Source organism: Antechinus flavipes, chromosome 2 (genome assembly GCF_016432865.1).
Source record: "Antechinus flavipes isolate AdamAnt ecotype Samford, QLD, Australia chromosome 2, AdamAnt_v2, whole genome shotgun sequence".
Classification (NCBI taxonomy): Eukaryota; Metazoa; Chordata; class Mammalia; order Dasyuromorphia; family Dasyuridae; genus Antechinus; species Antechinus flavipes.
The window spans coordinates 283,379,676-283,401,732 of NC_067399.1; the positions used below are offsets into that span (position 1 = coordinate 283,379,676).

The 22,057-nt window shown below is 32.4% G+C and overlaps 1 protein-coding gene across 4 annotated transcripts in view; it reads right to left on the bottom strand.

The window, feature by feature from the left end:
* SCFD1 (sec1 family domain containing 1) overlaps positions 1-22,057 on the bottom strand; it is a 123,889-nt gene that overhangs the window by 80,049 nt on the left and 21,783 nt on the right. For all 4 annotated transcript variants that reach the window (XM_051977307.1, XM_051977309.1, XM_051977310.1 and 1 more), the window contains 4 exons: positions 19,452-19,541; positions 16,577-16,632; positions 15,136-15,221; positions 12,493-12,592 (listed from right to left, as the gene is read on the bottom strand). In XM_051977307.1, coding sequence (XP_051833267.1) covers positions 12,493-12,592; positions 15,136-15,221; positions 16,577-16,632; positions 19,452-19,541 — 332 coding nt within the window. The remainder of the gene's footprint in view (positions 1-12,492; positions 12,593-15,135; positions 15,222-16,576; positions 16,633-19,451; positions 19,542-22,057) is intronic.

Sequence of the window (22,057 nt, forward strand, 5' to 3'; positions counted from 1 at the left end):
TTTATTTATAATCTCATTCTTTATGCCTAGATCATGGACCCATTTTGATCTTATCTTGGTATATGGTGTTAAGTGTGGGTCCATGCCTAATTTCTGCCATACTAATTTCCAGTTATCCCAGCAGTTTTTATCGAATAATGAATTTTTATCCCAAAAGTTAGGATCTTTGTATCCCTGTATTTTATAAAAGAAATGCAAATTAAGCAACTGGACATTTCACTACTGCCAGGAAAAATGCAAAGACAGATACACTAATGCACTATTGGTAGAATTGTGAATTCAGTCCCACCATTAGGGAAAAAATGTCAAATCACATGAGAAAAGTAACTAAACTAAACAGTTTTTTTATGAGAAGAGTAATTAGACTGGACATTCTTTTTTGTCCAGACACATCACTCCTGAGCATATACTTCTATTGAACAAAATCGAAAAATAATCCCATGTATATCAAAATATTTGTAAAAAGTCTTTTGAGAGGACAATCTCTTGATAGGTAGATAGCTGAACAAATCATATATATATAAATGTAATATATATATTATTATATATATGTGTATATATGTATATAAATGTAATAAAATACCATAAAAATCTACTATAAAAATGTTAAGGAGTCAGAAACAGCCAAGAATAAGAAGTGGAATAAAGGCAGAAGCTTACTTGAGCTCTTCCCCAAACCCAGCTAAATATCTTTAAATAATAACTAAACAAATTATAGAGTAGCAGAACCCACAAAAAGACAGCATGAAACTATTTTCCAGCCCAAGACAATTTAGAAGCCCAGCAGGAAATGTCTGTTGCACCAGGGTAAGAGAGGAGCGCATTCCAGTGTGGCCATGCCAGCAGACTGGGCCCCAGCAAAACAAGAATGGACTTAGGGTGATGGGAATCAGTGGTAGCAGTGTTGGTTTCCAGACCTCTCAGTCCACAAACAGTAAGGGGATCCAACAATGGGTCAGAAGGAGATTTATAGGGGTCCCTCTGCCTGCACTAGGGAATTCTGTTGCATAGCTTACACTTGGTCACCGTTCTGAGACGTAGGGCCAGAAGGAGCATGAGCATGGCAAAGTTTGCAGCCACAGAGAAGCAAGGTCTTGGGTCATTGTTTCAGGGTTGAAAAGAGTAATTGTGGTTACTCACAAACTAATGCACAATACAGGAGAATATTAAACATACCTCTCCCTAGATCATACCAGAATTAGCTCTGAAACAGCTACACAAAAAACCTTGAAGTTTTGAGACAGTGTCCCTTTTACTTAGGAAGCAGAGCCCCATTTAACAGAGTTAAAAGTCAAGAAGTGGTTTGGAAAATGAGCAAACAGAAAAAAAAAAGTTCTGATTAGAAAGCTTTTGTGGATGGTCAAAACATACATTGCTGTCAGAAGACAACAAAATAAAAATTTCTGCATCAAAAGCCTCCTAGAAAAATATGAAGGGATCTCAGGTTATGGAAGAGTTCAAAAAGGATTTTAAAAATCAAGTAAGAGAGGTAGAGGAAAAACTGGGAAGAGAAATGAGAATGAAATAAGAATATCATGAGAAGAGTCAACAGCTTGGTAAAATAATAAAGAAAATAATATGAAAAGACTGAAGAAAGTAATACCTTAAAAAAAAAAAGGTTAAATAGTTAAAAGCAGCACAAAAATCCAATGGAGAATGCCTTGAAAAGCAGAATTAGCCAAATGGGAAAAGATATATAAAAAATCATTGAAGAAAATAATTCCATAAAAGCAAGACTTGGGTAAGTGGAAGCTAATGACTTTATGAGAAATTAAGAAATAATAAAACAAAATCAAAAGGATGAAAAATAGAAGAAAATGTGAAATATCTCACTGGAAAAAGAGCTGAAGTGAATCTGATTTGGTAAAGTTAATTTAAGAATTGTTGGACTACTTGAAAGCTATTTAATAAAGAGAAAGAGAACACCTAGACATCATCTTTCAAAATTTTCTCCTGCCCAGATATTCTAGAGCTACAGGGCAAAATAGAAATTAAGAGAATCTACCAGATTACTTCCTGAAAGAAATCTCAAAATGAAAACTCCCAGGAATGTTATAAGTAAATTCTAGATTTTCCAGATCAAGGAAAAAATACTTTAAGTAGCCAAAAAGAAACAATTCAAATACTGTGGAACCACAGTCAGGATTACAAAAGATTTTTGCAGTTTCTATATTAGCAGTAAGATTCTGTTACTGAGTGGATGCCCATCAATTGGAGAATGGCTGAAAAAAATTGTGGTATATGAATATTATGGAAATGTTCTATAAGAAATGACTAGCAGGATGATTTCAGAAAGGCCTGGAGAGACTTACAAGAACTGATGCTGAGTGAAATGAGCAGGACCAGGAGATCATTATTTACTTCAACAACAATAATATATGATGATCAATTCTGATGGACATGGCCCTCTTCAACAATGAAAATGGACCAAATCAGTTCCAATAGAGCAGTAATGAACTGAACCAGCTACATCCAACGAAAGAACTCTGGGAGATGACTATGAACCACTACATAGAATTCCTAATCCCTCTATTTTGGTCCACCTGCATTTTTGATTTCCTTCACAGGTTAATTGTATACTATTTCAAAGAGCGATTCTTTTTTGTACAGCAAAATAACTGTTTGGACATGTACTTTAACATATTTAACATGTACTGGTCAACCTGCCATCTGGGGGAAGGAGTGGGGAGGAGGGGAAAAGTTGGGACAAAAGGTCTTGCAATTGTCAATGCTGAAAAATTACCCATGCATATGTCTTGTAAATAAAAAGCTATAATAAAAAAAGAAAAGAAAAGAGAAGCATGAGGGCAAGAAAGTAAAAAAAAAAAAAAAAAAAAGATTCTGTTACTGTATTTGAACTGAGAAGTCTGGAAATGACCACAGCTGCCATTATTTCAGTTGCCTTAAGGCCTCTTCCTGGTTTGCTAGGGTCCAGGCTACAAGTGCATAGCCTACATTGGACTATGCTCCTTTCTCACTCTGGTGTAACAGACCTATCCTACAACTTTCTAAAAGTTGTCTTGTACTGGAGGGCTTGCAATATGACATTCTGGAAGACAAAGGAGCTAGGACTACAACCAGATAAATGGAGTAAAGTCTTTCAAAGAAAAAAAAAGGGCATTCAATGAAACGGCAATTTCATGCAATCCTGATGTAAAGATTAGAGCCAAACAGAAAATGTGACTTTGAAAAATAAGATTAAAGAGAAGCATTAACAAGTAAACAGGCAAGAAAAATCATAAATTATTTGATAAGTTTAGTGTTGTTTATATCCATATATGGGAAAATGATCTCTATAACCTTTAAAACCTTTCTCATTATAAGGGCAGTTAGAAGGAGCATACATAGAAAGCAGAAGTGTGAGTTGAATATGATGTTATGATTAGCTAAAAAAATAAAATTAAGGAATGAGAAAGCAGAATGCACTGGGAGAAGGGGAAAGGGAGGGGTAAAATGGGATAAATTATCTGACATAAAAAAAAAGCCCTGAAAGAGACTTGGAGGGAGAAATGAGGAAAGGAGATAAACCTTACTCTCAATGGAATTGAGTCACAGAAAATATACATTCAGTGGGGTGTAGAAATCTATCTTATCAATGTATGAAGGTAGTAAGGGAAGAGAATAAAGAAGGAGAAGAGAAAAGGATAGTTTGGGACAGGAAAAAGTCAAAAGCAAAACACTTTTGAGAATGGATAGGGAAGAAGGAGAAAGAGAACCTGTAATCACAACTGGGGAATTTTTTTTTTTAACAGTAAACTTCTCTAATAAACATCTTACTTCTCGAACACAGAAAATTAAGTCAAATTTATAAAACAAGAGTGATTCCTCAAATGAAAAATGGTCAAAAGATATGAACAGGCAATTTTCAGAAAAAATATTCAAAGCCATTTAGTTACATGAAAAAATGCTCTAAATCACTATGGATGAAAGAAATGAAAATTAAAACTATGAATTACTGTCTCACATTTTTTCAAAATTGGCTAATATACCAGAAAAGGAAAATGCTAAGTGTTGGAGGGGGTGTAAGAAAATTAAAATATTAATGTACAACTGTTGAAATTATATATTGATTTAACAATCCTGGAGAGCATTTGGAACTATGCCCAAAGGGCTCTAAAACCATGCATACCTTTTGACCAAGCAATAACCACTACTATGTCTGTATCCCAAAGAGATTAAAAACAAAAAGCAAAAGATATTTATAACACCTCTTTTAGTGGTGGCAAAGAATTGGAAATTGAAAGATGTCCATCAATTGGGAAATGGCTGAACAAGTTGTTGTATATGATTGTGATGGAATACTATTGTACTTTAAGAAATAATGAATAAGATGCTCTCAAAGAAACATTGAAAGACTTAACACAAACTGATGCAAAGTGAAGTAAGCAGAGCCAAAAGAACTCTGTACACAGCAACAGCAATACTATATGATGATTCACTATAACAACTTCGGTATTTTCAACAATACAATGATCCACGACAATTCTGTAGGATTTATGATGAAAGGTACTATCCATTTCCAGAGAAAGAACTGGTGGAGCCTGAATATAGATCATTTTCTTTACTTTCTTTAGTTTTGTCTGTTCTTTAATAGAATGACCTAAAAGGAAATGTACTTTGTATGAATACACATGTATAATGTATGTCAAATTGCTTGTCTTCTTAATGAAGGGGAGAAGGGAGGGGCAAAATTTGAAACTCAAAATAGGAAACTTGGAATGTGGAAATTGGAGCATGGTCAAATACCTTGTAAACATAGTGGGCCAGTTTCCACTCAATCAACCAGTCAAATGGACTGATGCTCAGCATTACAGGATAATCAGTCTATGTTGATACATCTGAATTCATTCCTTCACTGAGGACTAGACTTGGAAGGGATGTTAGAGACACTGAGTCTGACCCCTCACCTTGTAAGCATAGGGAAAATTAGTTGACTTCTAATGGGTCATATAGCTAAAAAGTATCTGAAAACACTACTAAAGTATCTCAAGCCCAGTGGGGGAAAAATCCTCAAAATGTACTGTGTATGCATGCATATATTTTACAGTCTCTTCCAAAGAGGAGTAGATCAACTTTCCTAGTTGGTATGGAATGTAGTAGTCCAAAATGTGTATCTAATACTGTTTTAATCCTTATTAGTTCATACAAGTTTTCGCCTATTCATTTGAATCCTTCACATTTTTTCCCCTTATTTTTTTTTTAGTTTTTTTTTCCGTTTACATGTAAAACCAATTCTATGCACTTATTCCTCCCCATTTTGCTTTCTGTTTCCGACTGTGAAACAGTGATCCAAGAAATAATATCAATACTGTACAGTATATATTATCCCTCTGACTTTCTAAACCAAAATTTCCCTGGCCACAATTCCCCTACATAACATGTTCTTTGATAGAAGATGCTGTCTCCATGTTTGTATTTGTATAGATCATCAAAAGAAATAAATAGATTGGTTGGTTGGTTTCATTTAACTGTTTTGTAACAAGAAATAGCTCAGTGGAATGGAAAAGTGGATTTGGAAATGACATATAAAAATAAGATAGCAATAAAATTTTTTTTTTTAAAAATATGGAATCCCAGGAAGCTTAGCTAACATATTTTTTCTTTCTTCTTATGATTCAATTCCTCTAACTATATCTACACTTCAATGCCCTAGTTTCTGTTCTTATAACTCTACTGATCTTGTTCAGGGAATCAATAATTCCTCTTTGAAAATCAATTATTTCATTTTTTCTTTTTAAGTTCTCTGATGTTTTAAACTTCACTTCTCCTAACACTGTGAGAGACAGTTTGGTATGTCAAAAGACTGCAGATTAAAAAAAAATAATTCTTCAATTCAATTTAAGCAAATGCCACAAACAGCTATAATCTAGGTCCTATAGAAATAACAGTTAATCATAAAATTAGATATAGCGATGTACCTCTATCCATTCATCCATTTTTTCTTCCTTCAATAGAGAAAACTCTTGAAACAATCAGATTAGGAATCCATTTGAAAATATCCCAAGATATACTGCATATTGTCTTCCAAACAACAGACATTTAATAAATACATAACAAATGAAAGATGGCTAATCCTTTATCAATCTATTTTAGAACGTTGTCATGAAGTCCAACTGAACTTGTATATGAAAGCATTTTCAATTCAACAAATACTTGAAAAATACAGAGATTTATTAACAACTTAGGGAAATTATTAGGGCAAAAAGATTACAAAAAGACATTGCTATGCAAAGTTTGAAGACTGCCAACCAGCTCCAAGGGGAGTTAAACTAAATATTCCTAGGAAAGGACCGAACGTTCATTCTATTTTTCCCCTTCAATCCACTTAACTTCTTTTCCAATCGTTGTCAGCACTCTACTGTACTTTCAGGTACTCTTTCTTTGGCACCATATTTTTCTATGTGGATTTTTCAGATATGAACTTTTGCCTTTATTCCTCTAGTTACAATTCTAACTTAAAAGGCTATTTATCTTATGCTTTAAAAGAGAAAAAGCACTTAGGCTAACATTCCAGAATCTAACCCATAAATTCTCTGTAGGTATCATATTGTAATAAGCCAGAACTCTATACTTAAAACAAGGATTCTTATAAGGTGTTAACTCAGTGGAATTGATAAGACAATGGTTATCTAGTTTAGCATGGTGATTAATAATTCTCTAGTTCAGCATGACTGATTTTAATCTTACAACAAATAATGATTCCCTAGTGTTACAATCATTGGCTTATACTCAGTATGATGAATGGATTTAATTGTAATAGAGTATTTAAAAGGTCAGAGTCAGACCTAGAAGAGGACTCGGAGACAGACTCAAAGACGACAGAGGACTGGAGGCTGGAACTCAAGGTCTTGAAGCCAAGGAGAGATACACTCCATTTCCTAACACCATGGTAGCTGGCCTGTCCTCCTTCATTTCTCCAGTGAAATCAAATCCCATCTGAAGGCCTCAAGAAAGCTAGCCGAGCCCTAGGCAAGGAGACAGACTGAGATAATAAAGAATTTGGACTTTATCATCTGGCTATTCTCATGGTGATTCCTCAGCTGAAGTGAAGGCAGGTCCAAAGACCTGTAGAAAGCTAACTGGAACATTACATTATATGGACTAGCAGTCTCTTTCTGGATTGATTCTCAGTTATCCCCCACTCACAGAACACCTGCCTGGAGGCTAATAATACTATTCTTTTAAAAATTTCTTCATATTTTATTATGCCTAGTTCTAGGACCTCTAATCATTAGTAACTAGTTTCTTTTTTTCTTGCCTAAGTTATCTTTCATATCCTAATAATATGCTTTGTCTGCATCATCACAAAGCTGTCCTAATAATTCTACTCAAGATTTCTCTTACACAAAGTTTTAACAAAATTATTCTATTCTGGACAACAGTAATAACTCCAATTATCCTAAACACCCATTTGTTATATCTATCCCTCAAATACCTAAATATTTATGGTTATCTCTACAGTCTTATGTGACTTTTGATTAGTTTTCTAACTGAAACAAAGAGGTGTAAATCATCCAATAAGCTGAATTCTCCAAAAACAATTTGCATTTCGAATGAATTTTTTATTATACTTGAACACAAGTATGTTGCTTGAAAATTTCATACTGCTAAAGTTTCAATAATTGAGACAGAAATAAATGGAAAGTAGTAAGTTTTCTGCATCATATAACGCAGAAATCTTTAGTTCAACTCCACTTCTAGTTCAAGCACAATTTCTGATTTAAATCATTGATGTAAAAATAGTTTCAACCACAAGGAGGCCAAGTGCTACTCAAAGTGCCTCAGACAGTAACCATTTACATCATGTCACATGGAAAGATATGGTTACCAAAGGCAACACTAGTTTAAAATATTAAATTATTTGCAAAAAGTTAAAAAGAGGAAAAAAATCATTAATTAGAAGGATGATGGAAGAACAGATACATCACAAACTATAGACGGAACTGTGAAATGGCACAACCATTCAGGAAAGCAATTTGAAATGATATCCAAAATATTACTAAGTTATACATAAATTATGACCACAAACACCATTACTTACTATATAATCCAAAGAGTCTGTCAAAGACAAAAAAAAAAGTCTCCCTATATACAAAAATATGTACAGCAGCATTTTCTATTGTAGCAAAGAACTGAAACAAAATAGATATGTATTAATAAGAGACTATCAGGATATATTGTGATATGCAAATGTAATGAGATTGTACTATATAAGAAATAAGTGACTGGAAAACCTAGGAAGATTTGTATGAACATGGAGAGTGAAACAAACAAAATGAGAACAATTTATAAGATGATTATGAGAACCTAAAGGAAAACCATTCTTGTAATTGAGAACTCTAATCAGGGCAGTGACCATTCATAACTTCTGAAGACTGATAGTGATTTCAACTTTTAAGTTCATGCACCAGAAGTGTAAAGGACTAAAACTCTGAGTAGATGCACTGGAATCAGACAATTGAGCACTTAAGGCTAATTACTTATTGGACAATACTCTATTAGCATATGCTTGGAAAATGGCCCTTCCCACTATTCTATGCTGGCTCCATCTTTTGGTGTACACAGAATTATAGAAGGAATTAGGGGGTGGAGTAAGACAAGCCAGAATCACTTTTTCTGGGAGGAGGAAAAGGGAGGTAGTGGAGAGTTTGTGTTTATTCCCTTCACTTCTCCCTCCTAACCCCTCCCCCCCCCTCAAAAGACCAAGGAGTTTTGCTTATCCTGACTCTGGTTGATTCTAAGGCATCCAGGGTGCTAACCCAGACTTCACAAGAAGGACAGAATAAGTTCTCTCTTTTTTTAATAGCAATAACAATTATTGGATGTACCAGATGTTATAATCAACTTATTCCAAAAGGGCTATGTAATCAGAAACAACCTCATATATTTCTTTTCTAAACATCAGTTAATTACTTACTTAGCAGTAAGACCCCAAGGCAGAATAACAGACAATTTTAAAATTTTCTCAAAATTATTAGTAAGAAAAATGCAAACCAAAATAACTCTGAGGTTTCCCCTTTCCCCCAGAAAACTGATAAATATGAAAGAAAAATATGGAAATAGTACTGCTGAAGTGAAAAGATACATGAGCACAATAGCTCTGAGTTGGTTCAACCACTCTGAAGCAATTTGGAATTATGTTAAGAAAATGACTAATATATTCATTCTCTTTGACAGCAGATTACCCTGCTAGTCCTATATCCCCATATATCAAAAGAAAAATCCATATATATCAAAATATTAATAGTAGCACTTTTTATAATAGTCAAAAAATGCTAAAGACTGTATAAATGGTCAAAGGATATGAACAATTTTCAAATGAAGAAATTAAAGCCAGTTCTAATCATATGAAAAAATGCTCTAAATCATTATTAATTAGAAAATTGCTTATTAAGACAACTATGAGGCACCAATTCCCACCTCTCAGAATGCTGGAGGGATGTGGAAAAACTGGGACACTAATACATTGTTGGTGCAAACTGATCCAATCATTCTGAAGAGCAACTATGAAACTATGCCTTGGAACTCTACCCAAAGGGCTATAGATACTATGCATACCCTTTGATCCAGCAGTGTCTCTACTTGACATATCCAAAGAAGATCATAAAAAAATGGAAAAATGTGCAAAAATGTTTGTATCAGTCCTTTTTGTAATGGCAAGGAACGTAAATTGAGTGGATGCCCATCAGTTGGGGAATGGCTGAATAAGTTATGATAAATGAATGTCATAAATTACAATTGTTCTATAAAAAGCAATTAACAGGATGATTTCAGAAAAGCCTAGAAAGACTTTTATGAACTGATGCTAAGTGAAGCAAGCAGAATCAAGACAACTTTATACACAGTAATAATAAGATTATGTGATGATCATTTGTGATGGACTTGGTTCCTTGCATTAGTATTGTTGATTCAAAATAATTCCAACAGATTTGTGATCGAAAGTGCCATATGCATTCAGAAAGGGAACTGTGGAACCCAAATGTGGATCAAAGCATAGTATTTTCAGTTTTTTTTTTGTTGTGTGTTTGCTTGATTTTTTTCTCTTTCATGTTTTTTCTTCCCTTTTGATATGATTTTTCTTGAAGAATACAATGAATTATGGAAATTTGCTTAGAAAAATCGCACAGATTTAACGTATATCAAATGGCTTGCTGTCTAGGGAAGAAAGGAGGGAAAATTTGGAACAAAGTTTTGCAAAGGTAAATGTTGAAAACTATCTTTGCATGTATTTGAAAAGAATAAAATATTATTAAAAAATAAATTGTATTACTATATAGCATAAGAAGCAATGAATATGAAGATTAGAGAGAAACATGGGCAGTCTTAGGCGAACTGATGGAAAATGAAGTAAACAGAACCAGAAAAACAGTATGCTTTGTTACAATAATGTGTCTGCAGAATAACAACAAAGAAACCTAACACTGTTTTCTTTATAATAATATGAAAAAGAAGATGTGCACCTCCTGCTTTTTTGAAGTTAGAAAACTATGGTATGGAACATATTACATATATATCATCAAATTTGGCTGAGTAATTATTAGTTCATTTTGCTGAATTAAATTCCTTTCACTATACATCTTTTTAAATTTTCTATTATAAGAAATACACTAGAGAGAAAAGTTGGAGAAATACATTTGGAAAGGAAATATAAAAGCAAAATATAATCAATAATTGGACCTGGTATGGAAAATTTATGAAAGGATATGGACGGTTATAATATGGGCTGTTTTAGGAAGCATCCACTTCAGCAAGTTAAAACAAAAATTGCACTAAAATTTTTGGTACTATCCATGTTTAAAACTTTCCAACTTCCTTATGGAAGAAAATATTTACCATATACAGAAATAGGCTAAATAACATTTCAGAAATTACAAAGCGTTTTCAAAGACCTGAAACTGCTCCCTACCACTTGAGCTCACTTTTTTTTTTTAAACATGATACTTTCCTGATAATGCTGTATAGTTATGAATCATAGAACTTCATGATCTCAGAAGAATCAAAATTTTAAGTGGTCCAAAATACAATGAAAGACAGAGGAATGGGTCCTATTTATATTAAATATAGCAGTACTTTTTAAAAAAATAGTCAAGAATGAGGAAATGCTCTTTAGTTGTATAATAACTGAATAAATTGTGGTATATGAACTTAGTGGAATATTGTTTTGCTATATGAAAGAATTCAGGGAAACCTGATGAAGAGTGAAATAAGCAGAACCAAAAATGTCTACATAATGACCATGGGAACACAAAGGAAACAATATTCTGACCAATATAGTCAATACAGTGACCATTTGAGTGTTGAGAAGACTCATTTATGAAGCATCCCATTTACTAGCACAGGAAGAGTATAGAATGAGGCAAATATTTTCACATATGAATAATGCAACAGCTTTTTTTCTCTGAAATGTGTTAATTTGATATGAGAGGTCTCTAATTGAGAGATTGAGAAATTTAGTTAAGAAATGGCAGTAATATTTTAAAAAAGAATAGAATACCAAAAATAATTTTTAATAGGGAGGTAGATGAGATAACAGCTTTTACATTTGACATCCATAAACATTATAAGAAACGGAAGAAGGTTTCCAAATCACTGAGGAGTTTCATTTGTGAAAAATTCATGGAAAGATACATACAAGAATCAAACAGCATGATGATGCTTAAATGGATTGTGATTTGCAGTTATAGAGCAAATATTCACATGGAGGAATTCATAAATGATATACTGAAGGACAGTGATTTAATACTCTCCATTTGCCTTGCCGCTTTTCAGAACTACTATTAATGTCTTACATTTGTAATAAAATTTTCTTTTTGAAACATCTAACATTTCTCTGAAATTTCTAAAGCACAATGGCCCTGTGAAGTTTAAGAGTATTTTACCCATGAGTATTTATTTGGCCACCTAAAATCATTAGAAGCAAGTTTTACTTCGGATGTTTTTAAAGTGTGTTGATATCTGATTATTAAAATGACAACTTAAAACTAAGAGACACAGTTCTAAAAGAGAATAATTTAGAGATCCACCAAAACAACCACAGATACATAAAAGAGAATCTCAGAATTATCAATTCCTTATCCTAAGCCGAGTTGCCCACAAAATTTTGATTATATAAATGATTAGTTTCCCAAGAACTAAAAAATATTTTAACCAGAATACATTTAGTGTAATTATGTAAAGATTTTTAAGGAGCATAGTAAAATACTGAAGAGAAGTTTGGTGGACCCCTACTTAAGAATTCCTTAATTAGTTCTAGTCACTGTTTATATTTTAATGGAATTTTACTTATCTGAAAATATTCCATAATCCAAACAGGACTTAATTTATTCAAATTTATTAGAAATTACTATGACTACTGGAAGAAATCCTACAACTTCAGCATAGGGATATTTGTCTATACGTTTAAGGATTAACACACACATTCTATGTGATGGTAATTAAAGGACCATTAATATAACTACATTTCAGTATTAAGTGATGTATTTAATCTCTTACCAGAACATCATGCACCAAGGCTTGGTATGTCCAAGTATGGTGTAAAGGGGTAGCCAAATCTATGTTCCTGTCAACAAGGACTAATAAAGGCCTTTGGAAGCTGCAAATAAAAAATTACATCATTACATCAAAGGATGATAAGGCTGTGGAATTGTTGAATCAGGTTAAAAAATGCTTCAGATTACTAATGAATTCTATGCGTGATGAAAGGATACTTAGTTTTCTCTCTTGCAGAAGGCAAACTACAAATCATTATAAAATACTTGAATATGAAGATAAGAATAATGTATTCTTATTAAGATACTACCATCATTAAATTTTGATTTTTTAAAAAATTAAGATCTATATATTCCTTTGTATTAGCTATAGATTATTATATATTTGCAAATAGATATGTTAAGCCCCCCCCAAAAAAACTACCATCATTAAAAAAATTTTAAATAGCTAAAAAAGACATATAATTGCTAATTTAGTGCAAGAAGAAAAATGCACAATCATACTGTCCTTACTACACTTGAAAAAAAATTAAACCAAAAAAGTTTTGTTCATCTTCATCTCAAATTTAAAAGTCACAAAACTGACTGTGATAATATTTTTTAAAAGATTTACTAAGTTTGTCATTTTATAGAGTTTAAAAATGTACTGTTACCATTAATCCATCACTCTAACAACAATTCAGGGTATGGAGAGAACACTAAAATTCTTAAGGGTTATGACATGAAAGCACAAATTCTGAGAGGTCTTAGGGGCTAGAAAAGCTTCAATCATGAAGCTGGTAATTAAATATATTTATTTCCTAAGAACCAGGGCTAAGATGAGAGAGAATTATTGCCACACGGTTGCTCATCAGATGATGAAATGTTGTAGCCAAAGTAATTTATTAAAACCATTTTATTAAAGCATAAAGAAGTTGTGATCTTCATTGAGGCAGACTCTAAGTACAGATAAGAAATCAAAGATCTTTAAGATATTTAGCTAAAATAAACTTTAAATGAGAATATGCTTTTTCAAATTTAGTTTTCAGTAGCTGCTTTTAAAAATATATTACAACCACTGAAGAAACTCTGGAACAATTTAAAACAACTAATGAACCAGGAAAAAGCTCAAATGACTATAAAGTACCTACATAAAAAAAAAATGATGTCCTTTTTAAACAAACCTGACACATGATTATCTAGATTTACCCTCTTCCAAAAAAAGAATAAAATTAAGAAGCAATTATTTTGATTACAAAATTATTCCTCATTGATTCCCTAAAATGGCAAAATGTTCCATGTCACTTAAAATAGGATAAAATATAAAAATGAATTTTAGGAAGATATGTATTGCATTAATATATTGCATATATTAAGATATGATGATTTTGTAATCTACAAGTTATTAGAAGAGCACCATAGTCCTTTATTATATAAAAAGCAAATTTGAATCAATAGGTATAGAGAAGGCAAGAAGGAGTTTAAGTTTATGAAATGGATGCTGGAAAGAAGTTTTTTCTCAACAATTCAACTAAGTAGGTTCAGGAGTTGAGGAAGAAAATTTCCAAAAGCTATTTGTCCTGCTCTATATACTATTTTAAGTCAACCAAACCAGATTACCTCTTTTATTTTTCAAACCTTCATCCCAATGCTCCCTTCTTTACTGTGGTTTATAATCAACCATAATTTATAATTTAATATAACTCTCTGCACCATTTGCCTAGTCAAAGCCTTCATTCTTGAAATATAACTAACTCATCTATAACTCAAAAGTATCTTAATAGGGATAAACTTGTTTAAATAATCAATACCTAAGATTTCATGATCTCTTTTATACTAAAGCTTTGCTACTAGAAAGGAAAATCTAACAAAAAAATCATATAATAGCATTAAATGCTTTCTATTGATTTTTTTTCATCACCAAGTGGGTTAAAAGGACCATTACAAAAACTTCTAACCTTCAAAGACACACCACTAGAACTAGGCATTCTTCCTAAAGATAATAGATTCAGGAGGTGGTTAGGTGGTACAGTGAATAGATAGTATATCAGCCCTGAAATTAGGAGGACCTGAGTTCAAATCCAGCCTCAAACACTTAACACTTCCTAGCTGTGTGACCCTGGGCAAGTCACTTAACCCCAATTGCCTCAGCCAAAAAAAAAAAAAAAAAGAAAAAGAAAAAGAAAAAGAAAAAGAAAAAAGAAGATAATAGATGCAAGTGAATTTTCTACCAAAGAAAGGCAAATACTCAACATGATTCCATCCTCATAGATCAAGATTGACTTAAAGACAATGAATTTGATCTTTCCATGTAGAAATATTAGAAAACTTAAAGTAACTAGGTAATATTTGTAGAAGCATGAAAAATGTGGTGATTTTAAAACTGTGCACTCTATTACACAACATTAATATGCAATGTTTCTCCCATCCTGGCCATCTAATCTTTTCAAACTTCATTTGGATAGAATTAGTATTAATATTCTTTAAAGTATTTCACCAAAACTTTGAATTTCATATCTTAAAGATTTCCTGCTACCAATTATACATTTAAAGGGCCATACTCTGGCTTTATATAAGAAAATAGGAAAATAACTTTGAATGAGGGTAGAAGTAGTAATAGCTACTCATTTTTTAGCTACTATAAGCAAAATATAAACAAATACAATACCTGAACTGACCAGCCCCAAGAGTGTCACCTGTAAAAAGGCTATTTCTTGCATCTCTTAAGTTTTCTCGAAGTTTCTTATCTAGTTTCTGGAAAAAAAATCAAATTTGAGGTTGAATTTTAAAGTACATTTTCATAAAATGAAGATAAAAATTACATGAATGGTATTAGACATGCAAACTTATGAAAGAAAATGCTACTGCTAATGTAAAATGTACCAAATTTTTCTGTTCTTTAGATGCAATCATTTAACTAAGGAGCCATTAAGATAGGCATTGATTTAATAAGGCCAAACCTCCTCTCTCATGTCAGACACCCTGGTTCAGAATATCCCTGAGAGAACAATGAGATGCCATCAATTCTTTTAATCACATAGACATAAAGAAAAAGTAGAAATTTCAGAAGCTTCTGGTTTTACCTGAACGCTGTTCTCTGAACTGACTTTGTCTTACTAAAGCTTAAAAGATATCAGCTTATTTGCAGAAATGAGAGTTGAGGCTGGAGAGAGAATAGTTCAAAAGTGTAGCTGAATAGGATGGAAGAGAAGGGCAAATAAGTTAGGGGTTGTATTGGATGGAAGCAGCAAAGAGTGCCTGAGGATCCCATTCCAAGAAAGAAAAAAAATCTCCCGCACATCTTCTATTTATCACAGATCCATTAGTTTTATGATTGGGCTTTTATAAATTCCTTAATTCAACCAAGTGATATAGTGAATAGCTAAGCATTGAAAACTGGAGTAAAAAAGATTTGAATTCAAAGTCTACCTCAAAACACCTATTAGCTTTTTGATCCTAGACAAATCACTTTAACTTTCTTTGCTTCAGTTTCCTCATCTGTAAATTAGGGAAGTACGCCACCTCATGAGGTTGTCATGGGGATCAAATCAGATAACATGTAAAGAGCTTTGCAAACCAAAAAGGACTATATAAACAGTTATTATTACTGGTTGAACTTTTTCTTTTTTTCTTACAAAGATCAATTCAATAGGGTAGGAAATATCAAGAAATGGCTCTCAGATAAAAACAAAATGCTTCAAAAAACTCCTTTTTGGGGGGAAGGGGTGGTAATGGTGTCAGGTAATCAAGTTTAAGTGATTTGCGCAAGTTCACATAGCTAGTAAATGTCTAAGGCCAAAAACATTTATTTTAAATAAACAAACAAAAAAATGAAGGCAAATATAATTCTTTGTTGAAGTAAAGGAATGAGTAAAGCATGCTGGGCCGACATTAATGCCGGTCCAAACATAAGACTGAAAAAATTATGGATAAAGAACAAGGATCAAAGTGGAAATCTATATAAGCCAAAAGCAATATTAAGTATCCACTCCATAAGCAACATGGAGCCATGTCTTTAAATATCCACAAAAAGACTGAGCATGGAGAGAAGAAATAGCACTAGATTTAATTTACACTCTTCATCAAATCAATCCTTAAGAAAAACTTACCATTGCCACCATTTCTGCTGCTGTTCCTCTTGAACATCTAATTATAGGAACAGCACCTAGTTTAAATTAACAGCAATATTATTATTGTTTATTTTTAAATGTATCCATTTAAATAAAGTTAATATTAAAAAATTACAAATAAAATTCTTAATAGGAGCTATTAGTATTTTAAAATAAGACTACAGATTTTAAAAAAATTCTATAGTAAGCAGGGTTTCCAATAAAATTCTCTGAATATGCAAATCAATCTATGGAATTAACAATTTAACAGAAACTAGGTAATTCATTTTCCATTTAATTTTGTTCATTTGATTTAATCTCGTCAACAAAGTTAGTAAAACAATTTTCTAGTCGGCTTGAAGTGGAAGTCAGATGGTAAAATAGACTCCCTATCAGATGCTTGATTTGTTACACAATCTTGCTTTTTAAGTTTTTTTTTTAAAAGACCATACCCAATCCCCCTTTCTCAATTTCCCTATTTTTCTCAACAACATATACTCTTTCTAATAAACCAGGCTCCTAACTTAGGTAAGTTATTCTCCATTCTTCATTCTCTCTCACCTTCAATCCCATTCAATCACTTGCCAGTGATTCTGTTAACTATCCATCTCATCTTTTTCAACTCACACAGCCACCAGACTGATTTGAGTCCTTGCAATCTTTCAACTGGATTATTGCAACAATTTCCCAATTTATCGCCATCCCAAATCCCTTCCTCTTCAATTCATACTTTACATGGCTACCAGATGGATTTTCCTAAAGTACAGGCCTCAAATTATTTTTTTAATAAACTTCATTGGTTTCCTACACTAGATTCAGATACAAACTTCACTTTTTGATATTTAAAATTTTTCAGATGTATTTATAACCTGCTTTTTCATGTTTGTTATATACACTACTCTCCTTAGATAATCTTATAGTATAATCAAACCAGCTTTCTCCTTCTCATTTTACACCTTTCATGTCTAGGCTTTTGCACGATATCTTATATCTAGTCCCTTCTCAAAAATCCTGTTTTTAATCAAAACTCTACTTTAGCTGGCTTCAACAGTCTCTTCTGTTCCCTCAAGTTGTTAGCACTTTCCATTCTCATATTTGTCTTCTACGTATACAAGTACATATCTCCCCCTTCACAAAATGTAGACTATTGAAAGCAGGGACTTTCATTTTTAACCATGTATTCCCAGAACTTGACACAGTATCTGACATGTAATAATAGGCTGATTATATGGACTTGTAAAGTCACTCTTGGAATGCTGTTTATTCACCTTTAAAATAAAAAATACCTAAGATCCCCTCTTAATCCCATGATTTATTGATCTACATATTTCTCTCCAAACTTGAAAAGTTCAATGTAGTACAATGTAGTTCAATACAGAAAACTACCAATGAACCATTTGCTTCAAGAAAATATTGGATGTTACATTTACCATAGTATGTGCACTTTGGGACAATAACAAGGATTCTGTTCATTTAATGAGTTGATAATTACCAAAAATTATCAGTCAGTTAATTATTTAAAAGTTTACATATGAGGCATTTTCTAGGGACAGGAGTATGCACAAATATCTAAATAAACCAGAGATCTAAACAATGAGGCATAAATAAAGGAATTGTCCTATCATGCCAAATTGTTGTTAAATTATAAATATTAACAGTTAACATTTATGTAACACTTCAATGCTAACTAATTCAAATGTAATTTAATTGCTGTAACAATTAATTATTAATGTTCATTCTGTAGGTATCTTCCCTATGTCCTCCCATAAAGTTCAATTCACCAAGATATTCACGTTTCTCACTTGTCTTGAAATGGGAAGGATGCCACTGCAGCAAAAAGACCATCTTAGTGGACCACAGCATCTTTTTTTTGGTCACAGATTTATTTGAGGACATCCTTTACTCCATTCCTTATTCATAACTGGCTAGGTATAGGGCAGCCCATTTATACATATCTTCCATTGCCTTTGGATCATACTCATTTTCAGTTATTCAGAGCCTGTAGCAATCCATTTTCAGAGCCATAGACCACTAACAAAAGAATACTGGTATTAAGATAGGCCTCTGTTTTAGGAAGAAGGTTCAGGTCATTACAGGAATTTAGTAATTTTCCAAAGGCACATCAGCCCACATTCCCCATTTCCCTATTCTGAGCCCAACTCATTATTGTCCACTTGCCTCTGTCCATCTAGATATCAATGGACAAAAGACAAAAATTATAAACTATTGACTCAATTGCAAATCATAATCTGGTCACCCAGCATATAATTCCATAGTCGTCTTCAATTGACTTAAGTCCTTCAGAGGCAAGTACTATTCATTTTTTTTTTTGGTATCCCAGGGACCTAGCGTCTACTAGGCATTTAATAAATGCTTATTGATTGATTGATCTTTCATATATGTGGTTGTTGCAAGGTTTGTTAAGCTAAATTTTTTTAAGTGGTTATGGAATGAATTCAGTTTGTTCTGTATATGATATAATTGGAACAATGTGATCGACAAGCAGGAACTTGTGGGAAATCTAAAAATTGAGAGGAAATACCTGTTCAAAAACAACTCCAAGTTGCATTTCCTATGGCACAGATGTATCAACCTGTTTTGTGTCTTATCTAATATTAATGATTAGAGGGTAAGCAAATAACATTCTCTCAGTTGTTACATCTCATAGAATTTTGAGATGTATGGATGATAGACATCTTATTCCAGGAAAGTTTTTCAATTAGTTGTTTACATTTACCTATCAAACACTTTTTTTTTTTATAGTTGTCAACAAGTATCTTATATTCTCTTTATCTTTCAGTCAATTGTATAATGAATAGCATATAAATTTTAAATTAAACTTTCTTTACATAAAGAATAAAACTTTAAAACTTACCAAGTGTAACAAAAAAGCAAAAGAGACTATCAACAATAGTGTCCATAATGGTTTCCATTTCCGTGTCTGTAATATCTGGCCTATTAATGGCTAAAATAAAATTGATGAAAGGAAAAAGGTAGCAAAAATATAGGTTTACATCAAATCCATTAATTTATCAACAACTGCTCAAGTAGTTCCATAGCATTCCCCAAACTATTTATTACAAATTTAAGATAACAAGTAGGATGGCCAAATTTAAATTTCATTAATAAATTTTATATTTCAAATATCAGGAATAGGAATTAGTGCTAAAAGTGATTAGTAATAAAAAGTCACTTCACAGTTAACAAATAGAATTTTACCATATGTAACTCAATTAAAAATCTCAGAATTTAAAAAACATTAACTTTATCTAAAACTTCAATTTTGACATTTATAAATGCCTATACGTAGAGCAACACGCTAAAACTGTGAGAAAAGATTAAATAAAATGTTTTTCACAATTTCTGCCCTTGTGGAGCTCAGACCCTACACTAGGTATAAGATATTACCACAAATCACTGTAATATATATCTCAGAAAAAGAGATCACTCACTCAAATATGAATTGAGCAGAAAACAATATTCCAACTTTCTGACAGGGAGACTCACTAACACCCCTCCAATGTTACAGCACAGTGAGGAGGTTAGCTTAAGTTGTTGAAGGCTACACTAACTGAATATAAATGGTGACAGGTCCTACTGACTAGACAGTTTCCAGAGAAGTTCTGGAACTAATTGTATTCTGAGGGCCCATCTTATCAAGTTAAGAAAAGACTTTTTAACCAGAAAATTAGCTACCATGTTTTTTCCACCACAGAAATTCATGAAACTGTCTCCTAAGACAGAGAGATATTGAGCAGGGATTATTAACCTAAACTCTGTGACTTTTTTTTGGTTAATAATTCTATATTTTTTGATGACTGTATCTCAACGTACTTGGTTACCTTTATAGTCTTGTGTTTTATGTATTTAAAAGCTCTGGCTTCATCAGACTGGCAAAGGGTTCATGACACAAAAAAGTTTAAGAATATGGCAAGGCCAGAAATATTAGTGGAATATGTGATTCAAAACTAGAGTGCCAAAGCCTTTACACTACTATTAAAGATTGGATGAACTCTCTCTTTAGTACATAGGAAGCAAAATTTCAACAAAACAACAACTTGCCGAGTCTCCAAACAGTTTTCAAAACACCCTATTATTCCTGATCAAAAAAAATTTTTTAAATAATGTTGAGAATTATCAAGAATGCTTATTTAGGAACTAGAATATAATACAGACAACATGATAATAGATAACTAAGTAAATAAGTTGATATAAATGGTTAAAATAAATAAATAAAGTCACCACAGTGAGTATTAGTGAAGCTATATATGGCCTTGGAGCTCAGGAAGATATGGCTTCAAATTCTGCCTCTGTGAAATATTGCTGGTGCAAGTCACTTTATCCCTAGTAGCTCCAAGCAACTAAGGCTATTATTAATTGCAGAGAAGGATCAGTCTATATAAATAAATTCTTCCCTGGGATCTCCTTACAAGTGAAAAATCACAGTTTGGAGGAGGGGGTGTAAAACTAAAATTGTAAACTAATTTTCCACTTATTTCATTTCACAACATATCTGACAGTGAAAAAACCAGAGACCCATTAAAGTAAGATAACAGTTCTAAGTTAACTCTGGCCTGAAAGTGACTGCTTATTAAAATGATGAATTAGTGTACTAAGCTGCACTATCCCATATATGTAATTTAAAGTGAAATGACTTTACACCACAACTTATAATTGTATTTTCAAAGAATAATAATTATTCTGTTATTAACTTTAGAAATCATTTAATACCTGTTGGCTAGTCCATTTTTAAGAAATTATGTCTTTTTAGATAATATTTTAAGATTTGCAAAGCATTTTAGAATTATTATCTTATTTATCCTCATAGCAACCTTGGGAAGTAGGTATCATTATTATATCCATTTTCTTTTTTCTTTTGGTATTTCATATTTTTATTTTCTCCAGTTATATGTAGAACAAATCTTTATACTTGTTTTTAAAACTTTGAGTTCATTATAACCAAAGGGTTATCAAACTGTGCAGGCTTATATTCCAAAAAGAGCATAAAAAAGGGAAAAGGACCCACATTGCATATGCAAAAATTTTGTACCATCCCTTTTTGTAGTGGCAAGGAACTGAAAACTGAGTGGATGCCCAGCAGTTGGGGAATGGAGAACAACTTATGGTATAAGAGTATTATAGAATATTATTATTCTATAAGAAATGATCAGCAGGATGATTTCAGAAAGGCCTGGAGAGATTTACATGAACTGATGCTAAATGAAATGAGCAGAAAGTGGTTCTTTTCAACAATGAGATGACTCAGACCAGTTCCAATGATCCTGTAATGAAGAAAGCCATGTGCACCTAGAGAGAAGACTATGGGAACTGAATATGGATCACAATAGCATTTTCATTTTTTGATGTTGTTTGTTTGTATTTTGTTTTTTTCCTCTTTTGATCTGATTTTTCTTGTGCAGCATAATTGTATAAATATGTATACATATATTGAATTTAACATATATGTTTTAACATATTTAA